Here is a 21769-nt window from a genome sequence, read left to right as displayed (position 1 = left end):
ATTAATAATTAATATAAATATTACACACTAAATAAATATTAATATTTATTTACCAATCGATATCTTAATAATAATAATTAATAATAATTTTTAAATAGAATACAAAATTATCATAAAAAATATTTTAATATTAAATAATTTATAAATATTTATATCTAATATTGTGTAACAAATACTTAGTTATTTATTTAAATCTGGTCCGAAATATAAAAAATTATTACACAAAATCAAAAATGAATTTAGGCTTTAGTTTATTTTTCTAGAGAATTATAACAAATTAGGATCCAATTATAATAAAAAATCATAACAAAATATTATTTCAATAAATTTACTATTCGAACCACTCTCACACAGATATGTACACACTACGCACACTAAGAATGTTTATACAATAAAAATTTACGTTGATTCGAAGTCCAGATCTTGTTAAATTAAAAAGAAAGATATCTTGAAATAAATAATTAGAATAAAATGTGGTCAGAGACAAATATAAATTAAAATGAAGGACTCACCGTAATGGTTTAAATAATTATACATAAATTTGTTTGTCTACCGACAATGTCAAATAGTTCTCGTGATCCGAGTAACATAAAATTCGTGTACTGCTCTCGAAAAAGGCTGGAGATACGATCGTTGTCCCTCCTCTCGTGGACAGCGATTAAAATAATAATCCAAATCAGGAAACATATAACGATTATATTTAGCAGGCAGTCTAATTTTGTTTTCCTTTTGTTACCAGGAAATTCCCACAAATGGAGATCCTCTCAAAATGTATAATACTCCAGACAGATAAGAATTTTTCGAGGGTGTTAAATCGGAGACAGAATTCGCGCGTCGATTCACGCGTGGTGATCAACAATTGCACACCAACCGCTACAATTATAAATTTAACGATTAACAAAAATCACAAACTATTCCTTTCCTTTATATCCTTTTTATAAATTCCCAGTAAACGAAAACTAATTGAAATGAATTAAAAAGAATTCACAAAGAGCTTTCGTGAATCCCGCTTTGTGACAAATACGAATTGGAGCCATGATGCAATTTTCCTGAATTCGTGAAACTGTATTGAACTTCCGAACCTTCTATCCGTACCAATTCACTGGACAAGTTTTGAGCCTTTAATTTTTTTCAATTCGTTAGCACGAATTCAATGCATTCCTTGGCCATTTCTTTCGAATGCGAATTCGTTTGGACAAATTGGTACATATTGAATTAAATTCAATTGAATATACAAAGAGCTTGAGTGAATCCCGCTTTGTGACAAATACGAATTGGAGCCTACCAAAAATGTTAATTCGTTTCAATTCATTTGAATTAGTTTTTTTTACTGGGTTCATACCTCTATCGAGCGTCGTGTTATATATAAAATCTCTGCGCGTCACACGCAATTTATCAAAATTGAGGTCCCTCTTCGCAGCTATCGCGAAGGTTCCCTGACCACTGATCACATTTTTCAAATTTACAGCAGAATAAGACTTTACATTTTCTTTCCCCACCATCACTCTGCTCTATACCTTTTCGTCTTATTAATATGAGTCACTCACATTCGCACCGTACAATTGTTAAGTGCACACGGTAATAAATAAACTATCAAGATTGCTTCAAGCTTGAATACAGATGGGATGTTCAGCTTCACTCACGAAGATTGACCGAGTCTTGAATCGAGCATGGGATGAACATTTGTGTCCCTTGCTGAACCAATATTGACTGACACTGATATAAAGACTGCTTCAACTCTGGGTTACCCACGCTGGGCGTTCAAGACTCAGTCAAGTTTCAACCCATCGTCAGCACTGGTCTTTCGCGCCTGGGGTGACTATATGTAGAAGTATGGGGACAGGGTCACTTTTTGACATTGTTTCGAAAAATTAAATTTCTTTCCTTTCTAGTTTATAAATATGACCTGCAATCAGGTACGCTAAAATTTTTCCAAAATCTACAATTGAAAATCAAAATGTGTACCGAATTTTAACGGTGACGATATCCGAAAAAATGAAATTTCTTTCCTTTCTAGCTCGTAAATATGACCTCCAATCAAGTTCGCTAAAATTTTTCCAAAATCTACAATTGAAACTGAAAATGTGTATCGAATTTCAGTCCAATAGGTGGCTATAATTATGTAGAAGTTCAGTATGAAAACAGGGTCATTTTTTGACATTTTTTCAAAAAAATAAAATTTTTTTCCTTTCTAGTTCGTAAATATGATCTCCAATCAGGTTCGATATATTTTCCCCGTAATCTACACGTAAAAATGAGTATGTGTACTGAATTTAAACTCTCCAAGTCCTTATATCCAGAAATTAAGGGGGAACAGAGTCATTTTTGAAATTTTTTTGAAAAAATTTGATTTAATTCCTTTTCAGTTCGCAAATATATGACAGCCAATCAGGTTTGCTATCCCAGTAAACGAAAACTAATTGAAATGAATTAAAAAGAATTCACAAAGAGCTTTCGTGAATCCCGCTTTGTGACAAATACGAATTGGAGCCATGATGCAATTTTCCTGAATTCGTGAAACTGTATTGAACTTCCGAACCTTCTATCCGTACCAATTCACTGGACAAGTTTTGAGCCTTTAATTTTTTTCAATTCGTTAGCACGAATTCAATGCATTCCTTGGCCATTTCTTTCGAATGCGAATTCGTTTGGACAAATTGGTACATATTGAATTAAATTCAATTGAATATACAAAGAGCTTGAGTGAATCCCGCTTTGTGACAAATACGAATTGGAGCCTACCAAAAATGTTAATTCGTTTCAATTCATTTGAATTAGTTTTTTTTTACTGGGATATTTTTCCTGTAATCTACACTTAAAATTGAGTATGTGTACTAGGGTGGTTCTTAATTGGGCGATGTTTCCAAATCTTCGGTCTCACCCCAAAAAATTAATCAAGGTATAAAAAAAAAAATTTTCCTGAAAGTTTGAAGCAAATCGAACAATATTAACACGTGCCTCTGGTCGACTGAAATTTTAAATGGAAAATACATGTTTTTTTTACCTTATTATTGCACTATAGTTACCTAATTATTATTGATATTTCGATATTTCTTTTTATTTTTTTTCGTAGTTTATAACTTTTCTAAATTTTAAATCAAAATAAAATAATTTGTTAGAATACCTACTTCTTTTGTTTTAAAATGTCATGAATTTTACTACATCCAAAGTAAATTTTAATAAATATTAGTAAAATTTACGATGGATTTGGTAAAATTATCTATTAAAATAGTAAAATTTATTACGAACTTGATAAATTTTCCTACAAAAGTAGTAAAATTTGGTATTAAAAATTGTTATTACCAGAATAACTTTTACTATTTCCAAAAAAATTTTTTTTTAATTTGCTTTGAAAATAATAATTTTTAATAAAAAATTGTATTACGTTAGAAGAAAATATAGAAAAATTTTAAATTGTAAAATTTTATAGGGGAGAGTGGTCCTAAGTTGGCCGTGGGCCTAAGTTGGCCACCCTGCATTTCTCAGATATGGTATACTGGACGAATCTATAATTTTGTGGTATGATATATTGATAAACCATGATATAATTTATGGACCTAATTATAATCTAAGATTCTTCTACGCATTGTGAGAACAATAATATTGTTTACGACAAAAAAAATTAATTTTTCTTGTTTTTTCGAGAGCAGCTACAAGAGATAAATAATTAAAAATTTCTAAATGAGTGTGTGCGCAAGTTCCTTTATTTAATGTTGTAATAAGAGGTTCTGTTGATTTTTTAATTAAATTTTTTTTTAGCGTAATAATTTGAAACTTGTAAAAATCTACAGTGGACCTAAGTTGGCCACCTATTGTTTTTGTTTGTTTTTATTTATGTTTTACTTCTTTTTTGTATTTTTCATCACGAGAAAGACCGTAAAAGTGTAACGTAGGAATTAAACAAAGACAAAAAACAAAAAAAATGGTTTAAAAAGCATTAGAAAAGATATAGTACAAAAACGCCTGTCTCCACAGCCATCCACCACTGAAAATAAATGAAATAAAAAATTGCTTCATTTTCTAATCAAAAATAGTTAAATAATGCGTTTTTATTCTCCTAAATGTATCAAATTTGTAAAGTTTCTGCGTAATTGAAAAGAATATGCATTTCTTCCTTATACACAAGCGAAAAAAGTGGTGTCCAACTTAGGACCACTATTTCTGAAATGTCCAAAATGCAGCTTTTCACTATTTATTGTATTAAGACTACAAAAGCTATTCTATAACGTTCTAAATACCACAAAATTATAGCAAAACGATCTCTGAACACTAATATATACTTGCCGAAGTGATTAAATTTCATTTTATTACTATTTTCGACCAATTTGCTTAGGCGGCCAACTTAGGACCACTCTCCCCTACTAAAAAACATTTTTTTTCAGAGTAAATTTAATATTTAAAGTAAATTTTAATAAAACATAATAAATAATAACTTAATAAGATTTATTTTTGAAATAATACAAGTTGACAAAAATTCTAAACAGTTTGACTTTTATTCTGTAAGCAGTAAAAGTTATTTTATATTTTTTAGCTTTGTATAAAAAAATTTCCAAGTTAAAAAACTCCGAGAAAATAATATAATTAAGTTTCAAAAAACTAAAATTTATCTAAAGTTTGCAAAAAGTACAAATATTTTTCTTCAATATAACTAAAAATTTTGTAAGTTGCATAAAAATGGCAATTTTTGTACATCTTTTTTTAAAAAAGGGGCAAAAACGGGAGAATATTCATGATTGTAGGTAGTTTAGAGGAATTATTTAAGTGGATAAAAATAGAAAAAATGGAATTAAGTAAAAAAGGGGACTAACTGTGATCCCTGCAATTCTTTTTTATCATAAATATGTTCTAAAATTTTTTATTTTGTCGCAAGTTGCTTGCGAATGACGAAAACGATTTCAATTATTTTTCAAATTGAACTTTACATTGAAAACAATTAAAAATTTAAATGCATCAGAAAATAAAAATTTGAGAAAACTTCGTTGTTTGTGAATGCGAAAAAACTATTTCTATATTTCGCAAATTGAATTTTATTAAAAAATAATTTTAAAAAATTTGTCTATAAATTAAATATGACTATAGATAAAAAAAATATTCGGAAAATAAAAATTAGAAATTGTTTCAGAAAAACTACCATTTTTTATAATTTATATATGGGGCATTCCAGGCCAAGTCGTAAATCATTTTGTTTTTGCATCTCAAATTTTTTTTAAACATTTTTTTTCTTTTAGTACTCTTTGAAATGAGCTACCTTGATTTTTTCAAATTTTTTCATAAAGCGGTTCAGGAAATACAGATTTTTGAAAAATGACGTTTTTTACGTAAATTTTTTTTTTAAATGCTTATAACTCGGTTAAAAAGTGATCAAATTGGACGTATTTATAATGAAAAGTTTTGTTTTCACGCGTAGTTTTTAATAAAAATATTTTTAAAAAATTTTTAAATAATTAACGATAAGATTTTAAAATTTTTAAATAAAATTTCATTTTTAACAAGGTATGTATCGATCAATTTTTTTCAAAATTTTTTGTAAGAAAGTAGCACTAAATTTACAATTTTTAAGCCTTGTCCAATTGTGGGCAAACGATGGGATCTATTTATTTAAAAAATTTTAATTTTTATATACACAGTGCAAAACGGTAGGCCTAACTTGCCATTTGACCAAATCACAATTTTACACAGAAAGAAGGTTGAGTTTGGAGAGACTCAGTCTGAAAACACATTTGCTGTGAAAAATTTGTGTGATTTTGTCAAATGGCAAGTTAGCATTTGGCCACCACTGCGTATATAAAAATTAAAAATTTCAAAAATGAAATTTTATTTTAAAAATTTTAAAATCTTATCGTAAATTATTTAAAAAATTTTTTAAAATATTTTTATTAAAAACTAGGCGTGAAAAAAAAACTTTTCATTATAAAAACGTCCAATTTGATCAATTTTTGACCGAGTTATAAGCATTTAAAAAAAAATTTACGTAAAAAACGTCATTTTTCAAAAATCTGTATCTCCTGAACCGCTCTATGAAAAAAATTGAAAAAATCAAGGTAGCGCATTTCAAAGAGTACTAAAAGAAAAAAAATGTTTAAAAAAATGTGAGATGCAAAAGCATAATAATTTCCGACTTGGCGTGGAATGCCCCATATATATCAATTCTTTTTGCCTATACACAAATGTAAAAATTTAAAACTTTAAAGGTAAAATTTATCACGAAGGCGAGAAATTACCGCACACAACTGGCAATTGTGTGGAATGTAGTTGTGGACCAGAGGGTCGAATCAAATGTTCACCAAAAGACTGTGTCTCACTGAGATCAGAAATTTCATCAGATAATTCGTCAGACGGAGAATTCGAGGTATTAAGGCGAAATGGAGAAATGGACGAAACCTTTTAATCCAAACAAGTGATATATATCCGTAATATAAAAAGAAATCTTTATATATATCTCTTAATCCGGAAAACAAGAAATAAGAATAACAAGAAACGAATAATATAAGTTCGAGAAGAAAATAAATCTCGATTTTTTCTTTATTTTCAATTTAAAGAGAAAATCGCATTGAAGGAGAAGTTTTTTTCTTTTGCAAAAAAAGAGAGTGAGACCTAAGTAGGAAATAGTAGATACTTATGTAGATAATATAGAATTTTAATTGAACTAAAAGAGGAACTAAAAATTATAAATTTTTTCGTTCCGCTAAAAAAATTGTTACTTAATAATTTTTACTCGCCAGTGTATTTAAATCAACGCATATTAAAAAATATTTTTCTTACTTAGAAACTTACAATATTAGAAAATTTCGAATCGAATAGAGTGACATTAAAAAAACAACTTTACATTAATTACACTCGTGTAGATTTGACAATCAAGAATCTACCCATATCGATTAATAATAATTCATTAAAGCCCAAAATTATTTGTCGAAATTATCCATTTGAACAAAAAATCTAAATCCATCACTAAAAAAAATTTAGAAAACTTTTTCATTATTTTCAAAATTTAAATACTAAGAAAGTAAGAATGAATTTCTATCAATATTACGGAAAACTTTTCTAATTTTTTTTATAAAGAAAATAAATAAACTTATTTCGAATTAGTAAAAAAAAATTTTTTAATCACATTTATAGTCGTAAATGGTATATGTGCTAATTGGGCATTAATGAATAATCGACTGTCATATTCTCCTCGTGATATTAAAAAAAGGTGCAATGGTCTTTAAACTCAATTAAAAAAGATTTATTTGAAAAATATTATCCCGCTCGTATTTGGAGTATTTGAATCATTTTATCAGCTTTAAAAAGAGCACAAAATAATAATCATATTATAATGTATCTACATATCTCGTACATGCGGAACCAATTATCGGAAAACGATATTCACAAAAAAAACTATATATGTAAATATTATTTATATTGTGTAAAATAATAATTGCAAATTATAATATCCATTCTATTACTGTTTTCCATTTATAATATAATTTTCTTATTGCATATTAATTTTTATATTTCTCTCACTTTTCCCTTTCTCTATGTTAAATATTTATTCTTTCAATATAACTATTATATTATAAAATTGATAATTCATTTTTATAATAACAATAATTATTTTTTATAATAATTATAAAAATAACAACTTTATAATCATAAAAATCATAAGTTCTATAATTTAATTATTATAAATATCACTTCTTTATTAATAGTTTGCAACTTTGGTAATTTAATATTATTTATTAATTTAGACCAGATTTATATTTCTTTAAAAAGTATATAAAACTTTTAATTTGTTATTTCTGTAATATTGTGTCACAAAAAATAAATTTAATCTAATATTGTTGTTGTTATTATTATTATTATTATTATTAATATTTATAATAATAATAATGTAGGTTCTATTCCTACGATTTTATATTTAATTTATAAAGGTCGAGAAAGAAAATAATTGCTCACACATTTAAATAAAACACATAATATTTATTAGAGTTCACACAATATAGAGGTAACACGTGTAGGTATGCATTTATATACATATGTGTATAGACGTATATATATATATGTGTGGTGTGTGTCGAGCGCGGAGTAAAAATTAGGCACGAGTATTGCTTTCAAGAACACTGTAAAAAAAGAGCGTCTTGGTTTAAGACGTTTACGTGGTCACATTTTAGACGTTTATAAGCGTCTTATTTGCCTTCTAAAATGCATGTATTTGGAGGTTATGTTTTTCATTTAAGACGCTTATTTACATAAGACGTTTATAAACGTCTAAAAGTCTTATTTTTAGACGCCATTTTTTGCAGTGAATCAGCAGAGTACTGCCTTTTTGCCAAAAGGGCTAGCTGTGTTGTATCTAAAAGTACAATGTTGCCGTGGTTATTTGTGTATCTTTGGAAAATGCATTTTCCGTGAAATCGGCAACAGTGGACGATAAATATTTCTATTTATTCTAATTTTGTGTTACAATGTTCTAAAATACTCATTTTTTAAGGTTTTTACCCAAACTGAAATTACCTACTTTTATTGCGGTCTCTCTTTGCGCCCTACCTGAGTAACAATCCAGGTACATGATTTTACTCGAAAACTGAGAACTTTAGTCGATTCAGTAAAATATAATATTTGCTACAAATTTCTAAAAGAAATGAATTTATTTATAAAATATGTTATTTTTTATAATAATGTGTAGATATTAACGCTACAATAATTATTATTATTTAGTCAATTTACTTTACTTATAGGAACATTATTCACTATTAATTAAATTAATTATGCGTCTAATTATTCTAGATATTAACTAATTAGTCAAATAATTAGATTAATTTATTGACAAAATAAATAAATTAAGTAATTTTATTAATTAATTTCGTTAATTTGATTAATATATTTAATTAATTAATGCATGTAAAATAATTTTCTGCAGCAGATATCAAAAATCAAATTACTTATATTTCTAATTACATCTTGAAAAAATCAAGAAGGGGTCATTCACAAACTACGTCACGCTTTTTCGGACTAATTTTGACCCCCTCCCCACCCTTCGTCACATTTTTTACATACAAAAAATTTTTTTTCCACACTTCGTCACACACAGCTTGACACTCCCCCACCCCTAGAGGAGTGTGACGTAGTTTGTGAACGACCCCGAACAACAATTTTTGTTATTTTTAATGAGTACGCAACAAAAGAGACAATATAGCCAATGAAGAAAATTTATTTCAATACTAATACGATGAAGAGACTTCATGTAGAAAATTAGCGATGAAGAAATAAATAAATAACAAAAATTGAATAATAAATGTCAAGTGGATTTCTGCTATACTGAACTAATAATATATTCGATAACACAGGCCTACAAATTTCAGACCCAGAAACGGGATGGGCATTTCCGATGTAATTTGTCACCCTGAATCAAAACTGGCAGCGAAATTGTTCTATCACGTCAGGATTCTGAGATATTCTAACCTAAAAGAGTAAAAAAGACCATTTTTGGCAACATTCGACTCTCAATAAAATTTACAAAAATTTTTTTTATCATTGGAACAAATTTTAAAAGAAAGTACAATTATTCACCTTTCAAAATATTCTACACCCGATCCGATCCGACTTTTTTTCACTAAGGTACAACAATTTAAAGTTTAGGTTACACGACCTAAAAACTGAAAAAAGAAGAAAAGAATAATTGGAAAGTACTTTAACTTAAACATCTGATTCTTAATATTTTGGGATCGTTGATTAGAAAACCGATGTCGGATTTTCAAAATTCAAAATGGCGGATCCAATATGGCGGCTGTCAAAATAAAAAATTGATCGGATTCGCTTGAAACTTTTTACTCGGGGGTTTTTGAGGTCGCTAATTACGAATCCGATATCAGATTTTTGAAATTCAAAATGGCGGATGAAAAATGGCGACATATTTTTTTAAAATTTAACGGATTCGCTTGAAACTCTTCACTCGGGTGTTTTTGAGATCGCTTATTACGAATCTGGTGTCACATTTTCGAAATTGAAAATTATTGTGGATCTAATATGGTATTATATATGTTAGTAAAATCGAAAAACGTGAAATTCGAAGTCTTTTGAGTACTTGAAAAAAACATTTCCACACCTATAGATATCTAAATTGAGAAAAGATGTATTTACAGGTCCAGATATAAGCAAAGGAGTGATTCTGTATTATATTCTAAAAACGAAACCAACTATACGAAGATCAATTGAAGAAAAATGTGTAAAGGTTCATAAAGAAAAATAAAACTTTGAATTTTCTTTACTAAAAGAGTGTACAAATTATGCTCTAAATGTTCGAATTTTACGTTTTTCGATTTTACTAACATACAATACCATATTAGATCCACAATTTTAAATTTCGAAAATCTGACATCAGGTTCGTAATTAGCGACCTCAAAAACCTCCGAGTAAAAAGTTTCAAGCGAATCCGATCAATTTTTTTTTTTATTTTGACAGCCGCCATATTGGATCCGCCATTTTGAATTTTGAAAATCCGACATCGGTTTTCTAATCAAAGATCCCAAAATATGAAGTATCAGATGCTTAAGTTAAAGTAATTTCCAATTATTCTTTTCTTCCTTTTTTCAGTTTTTAGGTCGTGCAACCTAAACTTTAAATTGTTGTACCTTAGTGAAAAAAAGTTGGATCGGATCGGGTGTAGAATATTTTGAAAGGTGAATAATTGTACTTTCATTTAAAATTTGTTCCAATGATAAAAAAAAATTTTGGTAGATTTTATTGAGAGTCGAATGTTGCCAAAAATGGCCTTTTTACTCTTTTAGGTTAGAATGACGTGATAGAGCAATTTCGCTGCCAGTTTTGGATTCAGGGTGACAAATTACATCGGAAATGACTTATCCCGTTTCTGGGTCTGACAAAATTCTAAATTTTGTAAGCCTGTGTAATGAATAAAAGTGAATGAAAATTATTGTTATACGACGACGATGAGAATAAATTGTTTATAGCTATAATATAATGAGTAGACAGACTCCAGTGTGATACTGTATAACATAAATTATTATTATAAGTTATATAACCTAATGAATATCATTTACTAATAATAATATAAAAATGCAAAAAAAAGAACTTGTATAAGAGTTTACAATTTAGAAATTTTCACTACATGATAAATTAGATCATTTTCAGATAAATTTCAAGAAAAAAGGAACATTTAGACCTAACGAATATAGTTATAAATATACAATTTAATTTTTATAAACTCATTCAAGTATATATACACATATATAGATTCACCAATTTTGCACGTGATTCAATTTTAATTTTTTTTTCTCTATCCATTTTGTTTGTTTTGTCAAGAGTATATCAAGTTTTATGAATTCTAAACTTTTATTATCCATAACGTTCAACTCCATCTTATTTCAGCAAAGTTTATGAGATTTTCAATTTACACAACCAACAAAAAGTAAATGAAACTGTATCTATATGTTTTAATTTAAAAAAAATCAACTTTTACAATATTATATTATATACAATTCGCGAAAACTAATTAACAATTTTCTTTATGTATATTTACCTATATATTCTTTTGTAAATATAAATTAGAAGCAAAAAATTTAAATTAACTTGAATTTTAAAAAAATTCATTTACATTTTTATAGAGAGAGAGAGAGTGTGTGTAATTAACTTTAAATTTTTTTTAAATTCTCTTCATTCCCTTCTTTTCGTATATATGTACACATAATAATAAAAATGACGAGCTTATATTTCACAAGTGAAAATGTGAAGTTATAAGGATATCATGAGATGATTATAATACAGATATGTTTCAAGGATATCACGTTACATTATTACAGAAAAAAATCAATGTAAAAAGCACGTAAAAATGGAAGATAATTAAACAAAAAAGAAAAAAATTTTGTGTGAAAACTCAATAAGATGGTTGTGTATTTGGGACCGAAAAAATTTGTTAAAATAAAATCGAAGTAGTTGATATATTTTTTTCCATCATATACTTAAAAAAATATCTCCAATTAAAGTTTATATTTTAAAATTATATACAAGATTTTTTATGTAGCCATTAGATCTTCAATTTCAACAGATGATCATAAAGTGAAAAAGGTGAAAAATTTTTATTGGTTCTCAAAAAATAAAGTAATTTTTATTTTACTCAACTACTTCGTATTTATCTTTTAATTGTTAATTTTTTTCTAAATTGTCTAATTTACACTTTAATGATCTCGTCTTCCATAACTATTGATCTTTACTCTATATTCAAATAAACATCTAGAAAATTAATTAATTATTATAACTTAATTGAAAACATGTATTCGAAATAAAAAATCATTTTACGAATTTTTTCCTTCACAATTTTCCTAATTTTCCTCCATATTATAAAATGTTTTTTTCCTTTTTGTTTTCTAAAATGAAAAAATGACAATGTTTTTTAATTTGACATTTAATTAAATTATTATTTAAATGATTTTTAAAAAAATTCGAAAAGGAAATTTAAATAAAATAGAAATCACACTTCTACTACAAATGAAAGCGAGAATTTTCTTAATTTTTTCTAAATTTATAATCATTTAAATTTTAAAAAACGAATTTAGTAGCAAATTTACAAAATAAAAAATTTATCACACTTCCCCTAAAAATAAGAAAAGATCTTATCCTAACTTTAATCAGGGTGTCTACAATTTTCGGTCAACAAAATTCCCGGTTATTTCTCGGCTTTGTCCTAATTTATCCCGGTTTTTTCTCATCAAATTTAAATTTATTTTATTTCAAACATAAATAAATCTACAAATGGCTTCAAAAATTTTGATTAGAGTTTTTATGAATAATAAAATTCTTTTGGTGAGTTGCTTTAAATTTTTTTAAAATAATGTTTTTTTAATAATTTTAATTAAAAATTTTGAAAATAATTAATTTAAACAAAGAATTTTTTCAATTTTTTAAAATAATCTTGTCTGTTCATAATTATAATTGAAAATTTGATTAATTCAATTTTATTAAAATGTATTGATATTAATTGAATTTTACTATTTATAAAAAATTAAATCCTTCCAAAGAATGTTATTATTTATGAAAATAATTAAATGTTTGCGTAGAATTTTATTAAAATTTTTGAAAATAATTGAATTGTGGAGAACAATTTAATTATTTATAAAAATAATAGAAATTTTGAGAAGAATTTAAAAAATTTTTTAAACATAATTGAAATTCTGTGAAGAATATTATTACTTCTGAAAATAATTGAATTGTTTTTTAGAATTTTTCTATTTATGGAAATAATAATTGAATTCTTGGGAAGAATTTTTTTGACAGGTTTTAGAAATAATTGAATTCTTTCGACGAATTTTAATAAAATTCTTAAAAATAATTGCATATTTCGAGGAATTCGATTAAAATTGTATTAAAAATAATTGAAATTCTGCAATGAGTTCTACTATTTATAAATATAAGTGAATATATATTGCGAAGAAATTTTTAAAAATAAAATTATAATTACGGTGACTAACTTCCCTTGAATATTTTCGAAAAAATTTAAATAAAATTCTTTAAAAGAAATTAATTATTTTTAATAGAATGTAAAGAAACTTCAATTATTTGTTTATAAAAATTCAATTATCTTGAAACAATAGAATTGAAAAATTTCAAAAATCTCATTTTTCAGTATCTTTTTTTAAATTAACTAATAAAAATTTTAATTATTAATCGCACTAAGAAACATGAATACATTAGAATGTCACTCTTTATAAAATTCAATTATTTATCAATTATTAAATTAAAATACTTTGAAAATTCGATTTGTTAAAAAGTTTTTAATTAAATTCTTTAAGGTACTACTATACACTTTAGAAGGCTCTTAAAAGACCAAATTAAAATTTTTTTTCTTAGCTCCTTTATTATACATATATGTAAAAAACTGTTTTACCTACACTGTAAAAATTTTTCGAAATTTTTCTTACTGAAAAGTTAGAAATATTTCGAAAAACGTTGAGAAAATGATTTTGCTATACCAAGTTCGACATTTTTCAAAAAGTATAGAATAAATTCGAAACTTTTTCGAAATTTTTCGAACGAGCTGTGTTTTCGCCTTAATACAATTCCAGTCATATTTTGCGTAAGCGCAAACATATATGCTTTGGTATCCACTCATATTACACTGAGAAAAGTGGATATTAAAAATCTTAATATACTAGATATTAAGAAAAGATGCTAATGCATATCATCTACACTACCGTCCAAAAGTATCAGGATGGCATGTTTTTTCATAGAGTCGAATGTAATCGTCTTGATACTTTTGGACGGTAGTGTAGATGTTATGGTTTAATAAATAATATCTCAGATATTCCCAATAATAATTTAATAATTTTTTTTTTTTTTTATTTTTTTTTTTTTTAATTTATTATCCCAATAATAATTTCTCAGATATTTAATATCTGAGATATTAAATTTGAACATATAAGATGTTTACATATTTGACTGTCACAGATGTTGACCATTAATATCTAGATAATAAAGCTTAATATCCATTTTTCTCTGTGTCATTTTACAAAATTTATTGACGATTTTGCCGCTATGAAATCAAGGAAAAAATCGTTTTAGATGTAGTAACACAAGATTCAAAGAACTTTTTCTACACTGGCGATGTTTCTGTGATTCCAGATAATTTGTGATAATTCAATAATTATATTCAACATTAAATAATTGAAGAAAATATATGTAATATTAAAAATGTATCTTATAAAGTATATAAAAAATTGAAGTAATGATATTTTTTCCGTTAACCTTCACCTTAAGAGGGCCCCCTGGTTTTTTTGCACTGGGGCCCCCAAGACCGTCGGCACGGCCCTGAATGGCTCTTTATATTTATTGAATACTTTTTGAAAAATTTACTTTTATTTTTTACAATTGGTTATGAATACTTTAGGAGGTGTTTTTTGAAGTCTTAAAAAGTTAAAAAATAAAATAAAAAATTTTTTTTTTAAATTCTAGTGTAGTAGTATCTTAACGAATTTAATTATTTTCAGTTGAATATCACAAAATTTCTATTAATTCGATAATTTTTTTTTAATTTAATTACATACCTACTATAATATGTATTTCAATCAGTGACTGATTTTTTACTATTAAATTAATTATTTTTAATTAATTCAAATTTAGAGAACAGTATAGATATCTATAAAAATTGAAAGAAAAAGCAATTTCTTAAAAACAAATTAAAATAATAAAAGTTTTTTTTTAAATAAATTGGTGAAAAAATTCCGGGTTTGGCATAAAATTTCTGGCTTATTCTCGGTTTTTCCCGGTCAAATTAAATTCCCGGTTAGTAGACACCTTGATTTAATTATCTATTAAATAATTAATTTCTATAATTACTGTTTATAATCTATATTAATAATTACGAATTAATTCGTAATTAAAATTGTAAATTAATTTATGAAGAAAAAGCTAAGAAATAAATGTACCAAATTAATAGAAAATGGATTTAGATAAACTGATTTCTCACATTTTTTTCTCTTCGTCTAATTTTCCAAATTAGAAAAACAAAACAAAAATCATAATTTCATCTAGTGCTGCTATCTGTAGGTTTCAAGAAACAGTTTTTTACCGACAACCAATCGAAATTCACAGCGAAGAACTTGACACGTGCACGTGTTTACAACCATGAAATCATTGAAATATAAATAAGGCGATTGCCTGTATAATTTAAAAAATTTCCACAATTTAGATGAATCAGATAATGACATGTAACATAAATCGAGAAAACAATTCTAAAACATCAAAGATTCAATAATTTCTGGAAATTGTCCATCAATACGTAAGTACCGCAAAAGTATTTTAAATATGAAAGAAAACCCCCTTTTTGCCAAACAACTGTCACCATACGACAACAAAAATCCTCTCTAAATTATTCGAGTAAAAAACATATTTTTTCCAAATTAAATTCAATAATAAATTCTCCAAAAGATATACATATAAATATCATAAATATTCTACCGAATGGAACATAACCTAACTTCTTCTTATTATTATCCTTATTATCATTTATCATCTCAACAAAAATAATACCGAACGATGACAAACTTGAATATTTATAATAGAAATATTATTAATAATATACAAACTTGTAACAAAGTTCCATGTACATTTTTTTCTTAAAAGAAACTAAATTTTCGACTCAATAAGTAATTAATATTAAAATTAATTTGTAATTTAATACCTAATTATTAATTAATTTGAATTCATTAAAAAATAAAAATTGATTAAAATTTTTAAATAAAAGTAAATAAATTTATAAAATGAAATCAATTAAAAAATAAAATAAAAATTAATTTAAAAAAGAAATATAAGTTAATTTTACGAAATAAAATTCATAATTAGTCAATATTAACCGCATTAATAAGAAAAAATATCATCATCAATATTAATTCATTGTTTAGAAAACTATTTAATAAAAATATTAATTTTCAGTTAAAGTTCTTTGTTTGTAAAAATATATATATATATAAAGTAAAATGAAACAAAGTAATCAAGAATAAAACGACACACGCAATATTATGATATTAAAGTTTCCGGTCGCCTAGAAAAGATATCGGGTTGCTCTAGATATTTCTTTTTCTGTGAATCCTTTCTTTGGTTGTCAATGACATGAAAAAAACAGGAAAAACACGACAAATATTAAGGAACTAGGACATGAATCAGATGCAGTCAAATGTAAATCATGGAGATGGAAGCACAACATCGTGTCGCAAAACCATTCAAAACACTCGATGAACTCTATTCAAAATTGGATGACTTAAAGCCGTGGCCCGATATTGTTGAATTACGTGATTCCGTCGATTATGTATTTTCAACCGAGAATGCTGAAACAATCAATGAAAAATTAGAGAAACTCGATAGAGAACAACAACCAAAAACTATTGTCTGTCATGATATGAAAGGCGGATATCTCGAAGACAGGTATTTCAAATATTTCCCTAATCAAACTTCAAACACGATAAATAAAACAAAAAATCTAAATTGTATTCTAATCATTTTTGGCAACTTGACAATTTTTTCATTTTCGCTATTTTTCTATTTTTTCCAGATTTATCGACGGATGTGACGCTCACGATTCCTACGTTTTTTACAATTGGAATGTAATTGACACATTTATATATTTTAGTCACAATTTGATAACGATTCCGCCTTACGGATGGATATCGGCAGCCCATAATCATGGGGTCAAGATACTTGGAACAATAATAACTGAACATAATGAAGGGGTTGAAGTTTGGGAAAAAATCCTAGCGAGCAATGAGGAGACGGAAAAATTTGCAAACGCCTTGGTTCAATTGGCAAAATTCTACAATTTCGAGGGTTGGCTTCTAAATGTCGAGAACAAAATAAAACAAGAGAGTACAGAGAGATTAATTTATTTTGTCAAAATTTTAACCGATCGTATTCATGAAGAAATTGAAAATTCAGAAATCATTTGGTATGACAGTGTAACGTGTACTGGCGAACTAATTTGGCAGAATCAATTGAACGACAAAAATTTGTAAGAACCACTCAAATTATTTTTTAATTATTATTATGTAAATCGAAATTTATTTACTAAGCAAATTTACAAACAAATCTCTCTAAACAAAAATTTATAATTAATTTTCCAACTAAAAATATAATTTTTGAATAACATTCGAATTCAATAGAATAAAAATTGTAATAAAAAACCAATATGATAAAAATCTCTTTTCTTTTAGATGCTACTTTTTAAAATGTGACGGAATATTTCTAAACTACAACTGGACGGAGAAAGGCCTAGCAAATTCTTTAGCATTGGCTAAGAAAGAAAATAGAGAAAGGGACATTTATGTGGGACTTGATGTTTGGGGAAGAGGTTGTCCTGGAGGTGGAGGATTTAATTCTGCATATGTAAGAGAATGAAAAAAATTAACAACATTCAAAAGTGAATATTAAAATTAAAATTCTTTTTTTAGGCTTTGAAACTGATACGAAAACACAGTTTGTCAGTTGCAATTTTTGCCCAAGGATGGACCCACGAATATTTTGGACCAACAAATTTCCATAAAGTCGAGGATACATTTTGGGCTCAATTAATGCCGTATCTTTACATTCATGTGCCAATTTTTGAGAATGAATCATTCGTAACGTCATTCTGTCGAGGGATCGGTCTAAATCACTACAGTCGCGGAAAGGCAATAAATCTCATTATTAAAATTATAAATTCTCCAAATTTTAAGTAGAAAACAAAGAATCAAAACTTGAAGAAAACAAACAATAATTTACATTACGAATAATTTAATTATGCAACTGTTAATACAGTAATTAATTATTACTAAAAATATTGGTAATTCAAAAATAGTTATTTAAAGAATTCGTAAATTAAAAAAGTTGATTTTTAAAAAAGAAGTTACTTAAAAAAATTAGTAAATTAAAAATATAGTTATTTAAAGAATTAGTCAATTAAATATGTATTTATTTAAAAAACTTAGTTTAATAAAATAAAAAAAAAGTTATTAAAAAAGCAGTTATTAAAAATCAGCAGTTTAAAAAAGCAATTTAAAGAAAAAACTAGTTATTCAAAAAATCAGTAATTACATAATTATAATGAGAAAATTACAACAAATTAGAAATAATTGTTCCCAGATTTCGAATGAGGAGCCAGGTCACAAAACTAAAAAAGAAACGAGAAATGCCTTTTACAATTTAAATAAACAAAAATATCAAACAATTGGACAATGGAAACATTCAAAAATAATGACAGTCTCTATTATTGAGGATAAAGAAGAGAAAAATGATCCGGGAATAAGTGGTGTGACACCATTAGCAAAAGAAAATGCGACAAAACAAGATCAAGATTCTTCAAAGAAAGAGAATCAAGTGAAAAAAGAGAAAGAATACAATTATGAAACTGGACTCGACATAATGAATGTTCGTGGTCAATCAGTAACATTTAGACCGAGATTAACACCAGTACTTTTAAACTATCTTGAATTTCATAAAGATTTTGCTTTCGATGGAGGAGGATGCATAAGATTTGTTACAAATAATCCTGGTTCTCATTATCGGTATAATTAATTTAATTACGAAATTTCAACTTTTCCAATTTCATTTTTCTCGATTATTGAATAGATTTTTTTTCTCTCTTTACATCAATTATGTTATGAAAGAATTTTTTGAAATCATTCTACATTTATTTTGATTAATTTCAATTTAATGATTAACTAATTAATTATTATTAATGAATACTAAAAAGATTTTTTCTCCCTTTAGTTCAAATATATTACAAAAGAATTGTTTGAAATAATCCTACATTTATTTTGATTGATTTCTATTTAATGATTCAATTAATCAATTATTAATTATATTAATTAAAAAAACCGCTGTTAAGTTGTACATTTTTATAATTTTGGTTTTCATTTCATGAACACTTTGCTTCCTCATAGAAACAATAATAATTGAAATATAAGAATTAATTTTTATAAAAGAGTTAAAAATCATTAAATCTTGGTCCAAAAAATATGTTTTTATATATTCTATAAGATGGTTATAATAGTTTAATAATTACACATAAGTTAATAAACAAGAAAGTATAAAAAATTATATTTTCCACAATTTTTGATTTTTCAAATACCAATAATTTGATAATTTTTGCCCAAATCAGGTTCAAAAATAGGTAAATCGAAGACTCTTTTAATGCTCTGCAAGTTGGTGATTATACTTTTAAAGTTACTTTTATATTTTTTAACAAAATTTTCAAAAAAGTGTTATTTTCGAAAAATGTAATTTTTAAAACTTTAATATCTCTGGCTAATAAAGACGAAAAATGTTCAATGAAGGCTCAAAAGATGCGTCTGAAAATACTCTAAAAAACTAAAGAAAAACATTTATAGGTGTCCTAACATTTTTTTAAGTTATGGCCAAAAACGTTTTTTTACAAAATGAAAAATGCAAAAAAAAATATAGTCAAACTTTATGAATCGGGCTGAAAATACTCTCATTTTATGTCCCCCGGGGAGACCTACAATTTAAAAAAAATTGAAGCCTTTAGCTCTTTCTCGTTCTGAGATATTGAGGCAAATGTAATGTTACTACACAAACACACATCGGGACAATTTTTTAAAATCCGTTTTTTGGACTGCTGAGATGAAATTACATAAAAATTTTTTTTTATTTATTTATAACATTTATACGGGCAATGCCCATTCGTGCATAAAGTACTAAAAGATTTGGTATAATGAAAAAAAGTTTATAAATATGTCAAAAAATCACAATCGAAAATTTTGCTAATACAATCCTTCCTCTATGAGGAAGCAATAATAAAACTAATAATTAAGTTAATTACAAATTAACTTAATACCAATTTGAATAATTAATGTTCCTACTAATAAATAATAATTAAGTGATTAACTAATTAATTACTTTCTTATAGGCTTTTTTTGGTTCATATTGAATTCGCAAGAGATATTCAAGCAAGTATTACTTATCGATTGGAGGATGCCAGCGACCAGCCATACAAAAATAATTTATATCTCATTTTAGGCAATAATTTTTCAGTTCAAACAATTTTGCCATTTCAAACAATTCAACTTGATTCCGGGTGGAAGAAAAGGTAAGTCTTTTAAATAAAATCGCCTCATTAAAAAATTTAAATTACTTTTTCAACTCATTCAAGATTTCCTTCAAAACAAAATTAGAGCAAAATTTTTTAAAAAGTTTCAAGAGCAACAAAAAATAGGTCAATTGCAAAAGAAAGAATGTCCAAAAAATATGTTTAAAATATATTTTTAAATCACAATTAATTAATAATAAAACTTATTAATTAAAATATTTAAAAAAATGTAAATATTGAAAATTATATAAAAACTTTTAATTAATACGTTAAATAGAATTTAATGTTTGCAACTTAAATTTGCTTTTTAATTTCAGTATTTATCTGACGAGTTTAAAAACAGTTAATGAAATTGGAGTGACATTTTTGCGAAGGGGAAGTTGTAGTCTCGGTGAAATAGTTGTTGGCACACTCAACGATTCTAGAGGGCAGTGGATTACGTCATAATAAAAATACCTTTAGGAAATAATGTTCTCGACCGCGACCTATTCTGTGTGTTTTATATATATGTATAACGATCTAAAGAATGTTTATACTAGGTTGAGAGTCACTTTGTGAAAGGAGGACTTTTCATGTTCGTGGACACGTCGATATTTCAGCAATAGTCTTCGCAAAAACAATTCCTAACAGGTTGCGTGAGAGTCATTACCATCACCTGCGCGTATTTTCATTCAAAGTGTGCTTAAGTAATCTAGCTAATTTTTTATATATATGTACAAACAAGATTCATTCAAACGCATAAAGTCAGAAGAAAATTAAACCTATTGTACAATTTTAAATTTTTAAATTATTGACAAACAACAAGGAAAAAGTATTTTCAATTTTTAAATTCTCCTTTCTTTACCGCAAACAACTGAATTTATTTTATTCATTAATTAACTAAATTAATTTAATCTTACCTAGTTTATTTAAATAAATTAATTTACAGTAAATTAATTATGTAAATTAACAGCAACTAAATTTATTTACTATAAATTAGTTTAAAGTTGAATTTATTTTAAATTTGTTCTTTCCTTCTTTTTAAATTTAAGAATAAATTTATTATATTAATTACATTAGTGAATCAAATTTAATTTCTATTCTTTTCTAGTTCTTTTAAACCAATAAAAAAAAATATTAATTTATCGTGACTCATCGAGTTGTTTAATTATTTAAAACTAATAACCAAAATCTCAATCTTTACCCTCCATTTCTCAGAGAAGT

The 21769-nt window shown here is 26.0% G+C and overlaps 2 protein-coding genes across 4 annotated transcripts in view; both read left to right on the top strand.

The window, feature by feature from the left end:
- LOC122502814 overlaps positions 1-7485 on the top strand; it is a gene marked incomplete at its 5' end in the record, with an annotated part of 55338 nt that extends 47853 nt beyond the window's left edge. Inside the window, one exon of the mRNA XM_043613072.1 lies at positions 6192-7485. Within this exon, the coding sequence (XP_043469007.1) occupies positions 6192-6388 (197 nt within the window). The remainder of the gene's footprint in view (positions 1-6191) is intronic.
- An 8081-nt stretch (positions 7486-15566) lies between these two features.
- Positions 15567-21435, top strand: LOC122502815 (cytosolic endo-beta-N-acetylglucosaminidase). 3 transcript variants are annotated; one of them, XM_043613075.1, is made up of 8 exons: positions 15567-15769; positions 16654-16911; positions 17039-17491; positions 17694-17865; positions 17931-18149; positions 18601-19022; positions 20387-20566; positions 20884-21435. In XM_043613075.1, the coding sequence occupies exons 2-8, from the start codon at positions 16673-16675 to the stop codon at positions 21011-21013; spliced, it is 1815 nt and encodes a 604-aa protein (XP_043469010.1). In that variant the 5' UTR covers positions 15567-15769; positions 16654-16672; the 3' UTR covers positions 21014-21435. The 3 variants fall into 3 exon arrangements, with proteins under 3 accessions (XP_043469010.1, XP_043469009.1, XP_043469008.1); XM_043613074.1 differs by having other exon boundaries at positions 16613-16911; XM_043613073.1 differs by having other exon boundaries at positions 16423-16911.
- Positions 21436-21769: the final 334 nt, after the last annotated feature.

Source organism: Leptopilina heterotoma, unplaced genomic scaffold, assembly GCF_015476425.1.
Source record: "Leptopilina heterotoma isolate Lh14 unplaced genomic scaffold, ASM1547642v1 Lhet_239, whole genome shotgun sequence".
NCBI lineage: Eukaryota > Metazoa > Arthropoda > Insecta > Hymenoptera > Figitidae > Leptopilina > Leptopilina heterotoma.
The sequence above is the reverse complement of the archived record's forward strand: the minus strand, read 5'-3'. Positions and strand labels throughout refer to the sequence as shown.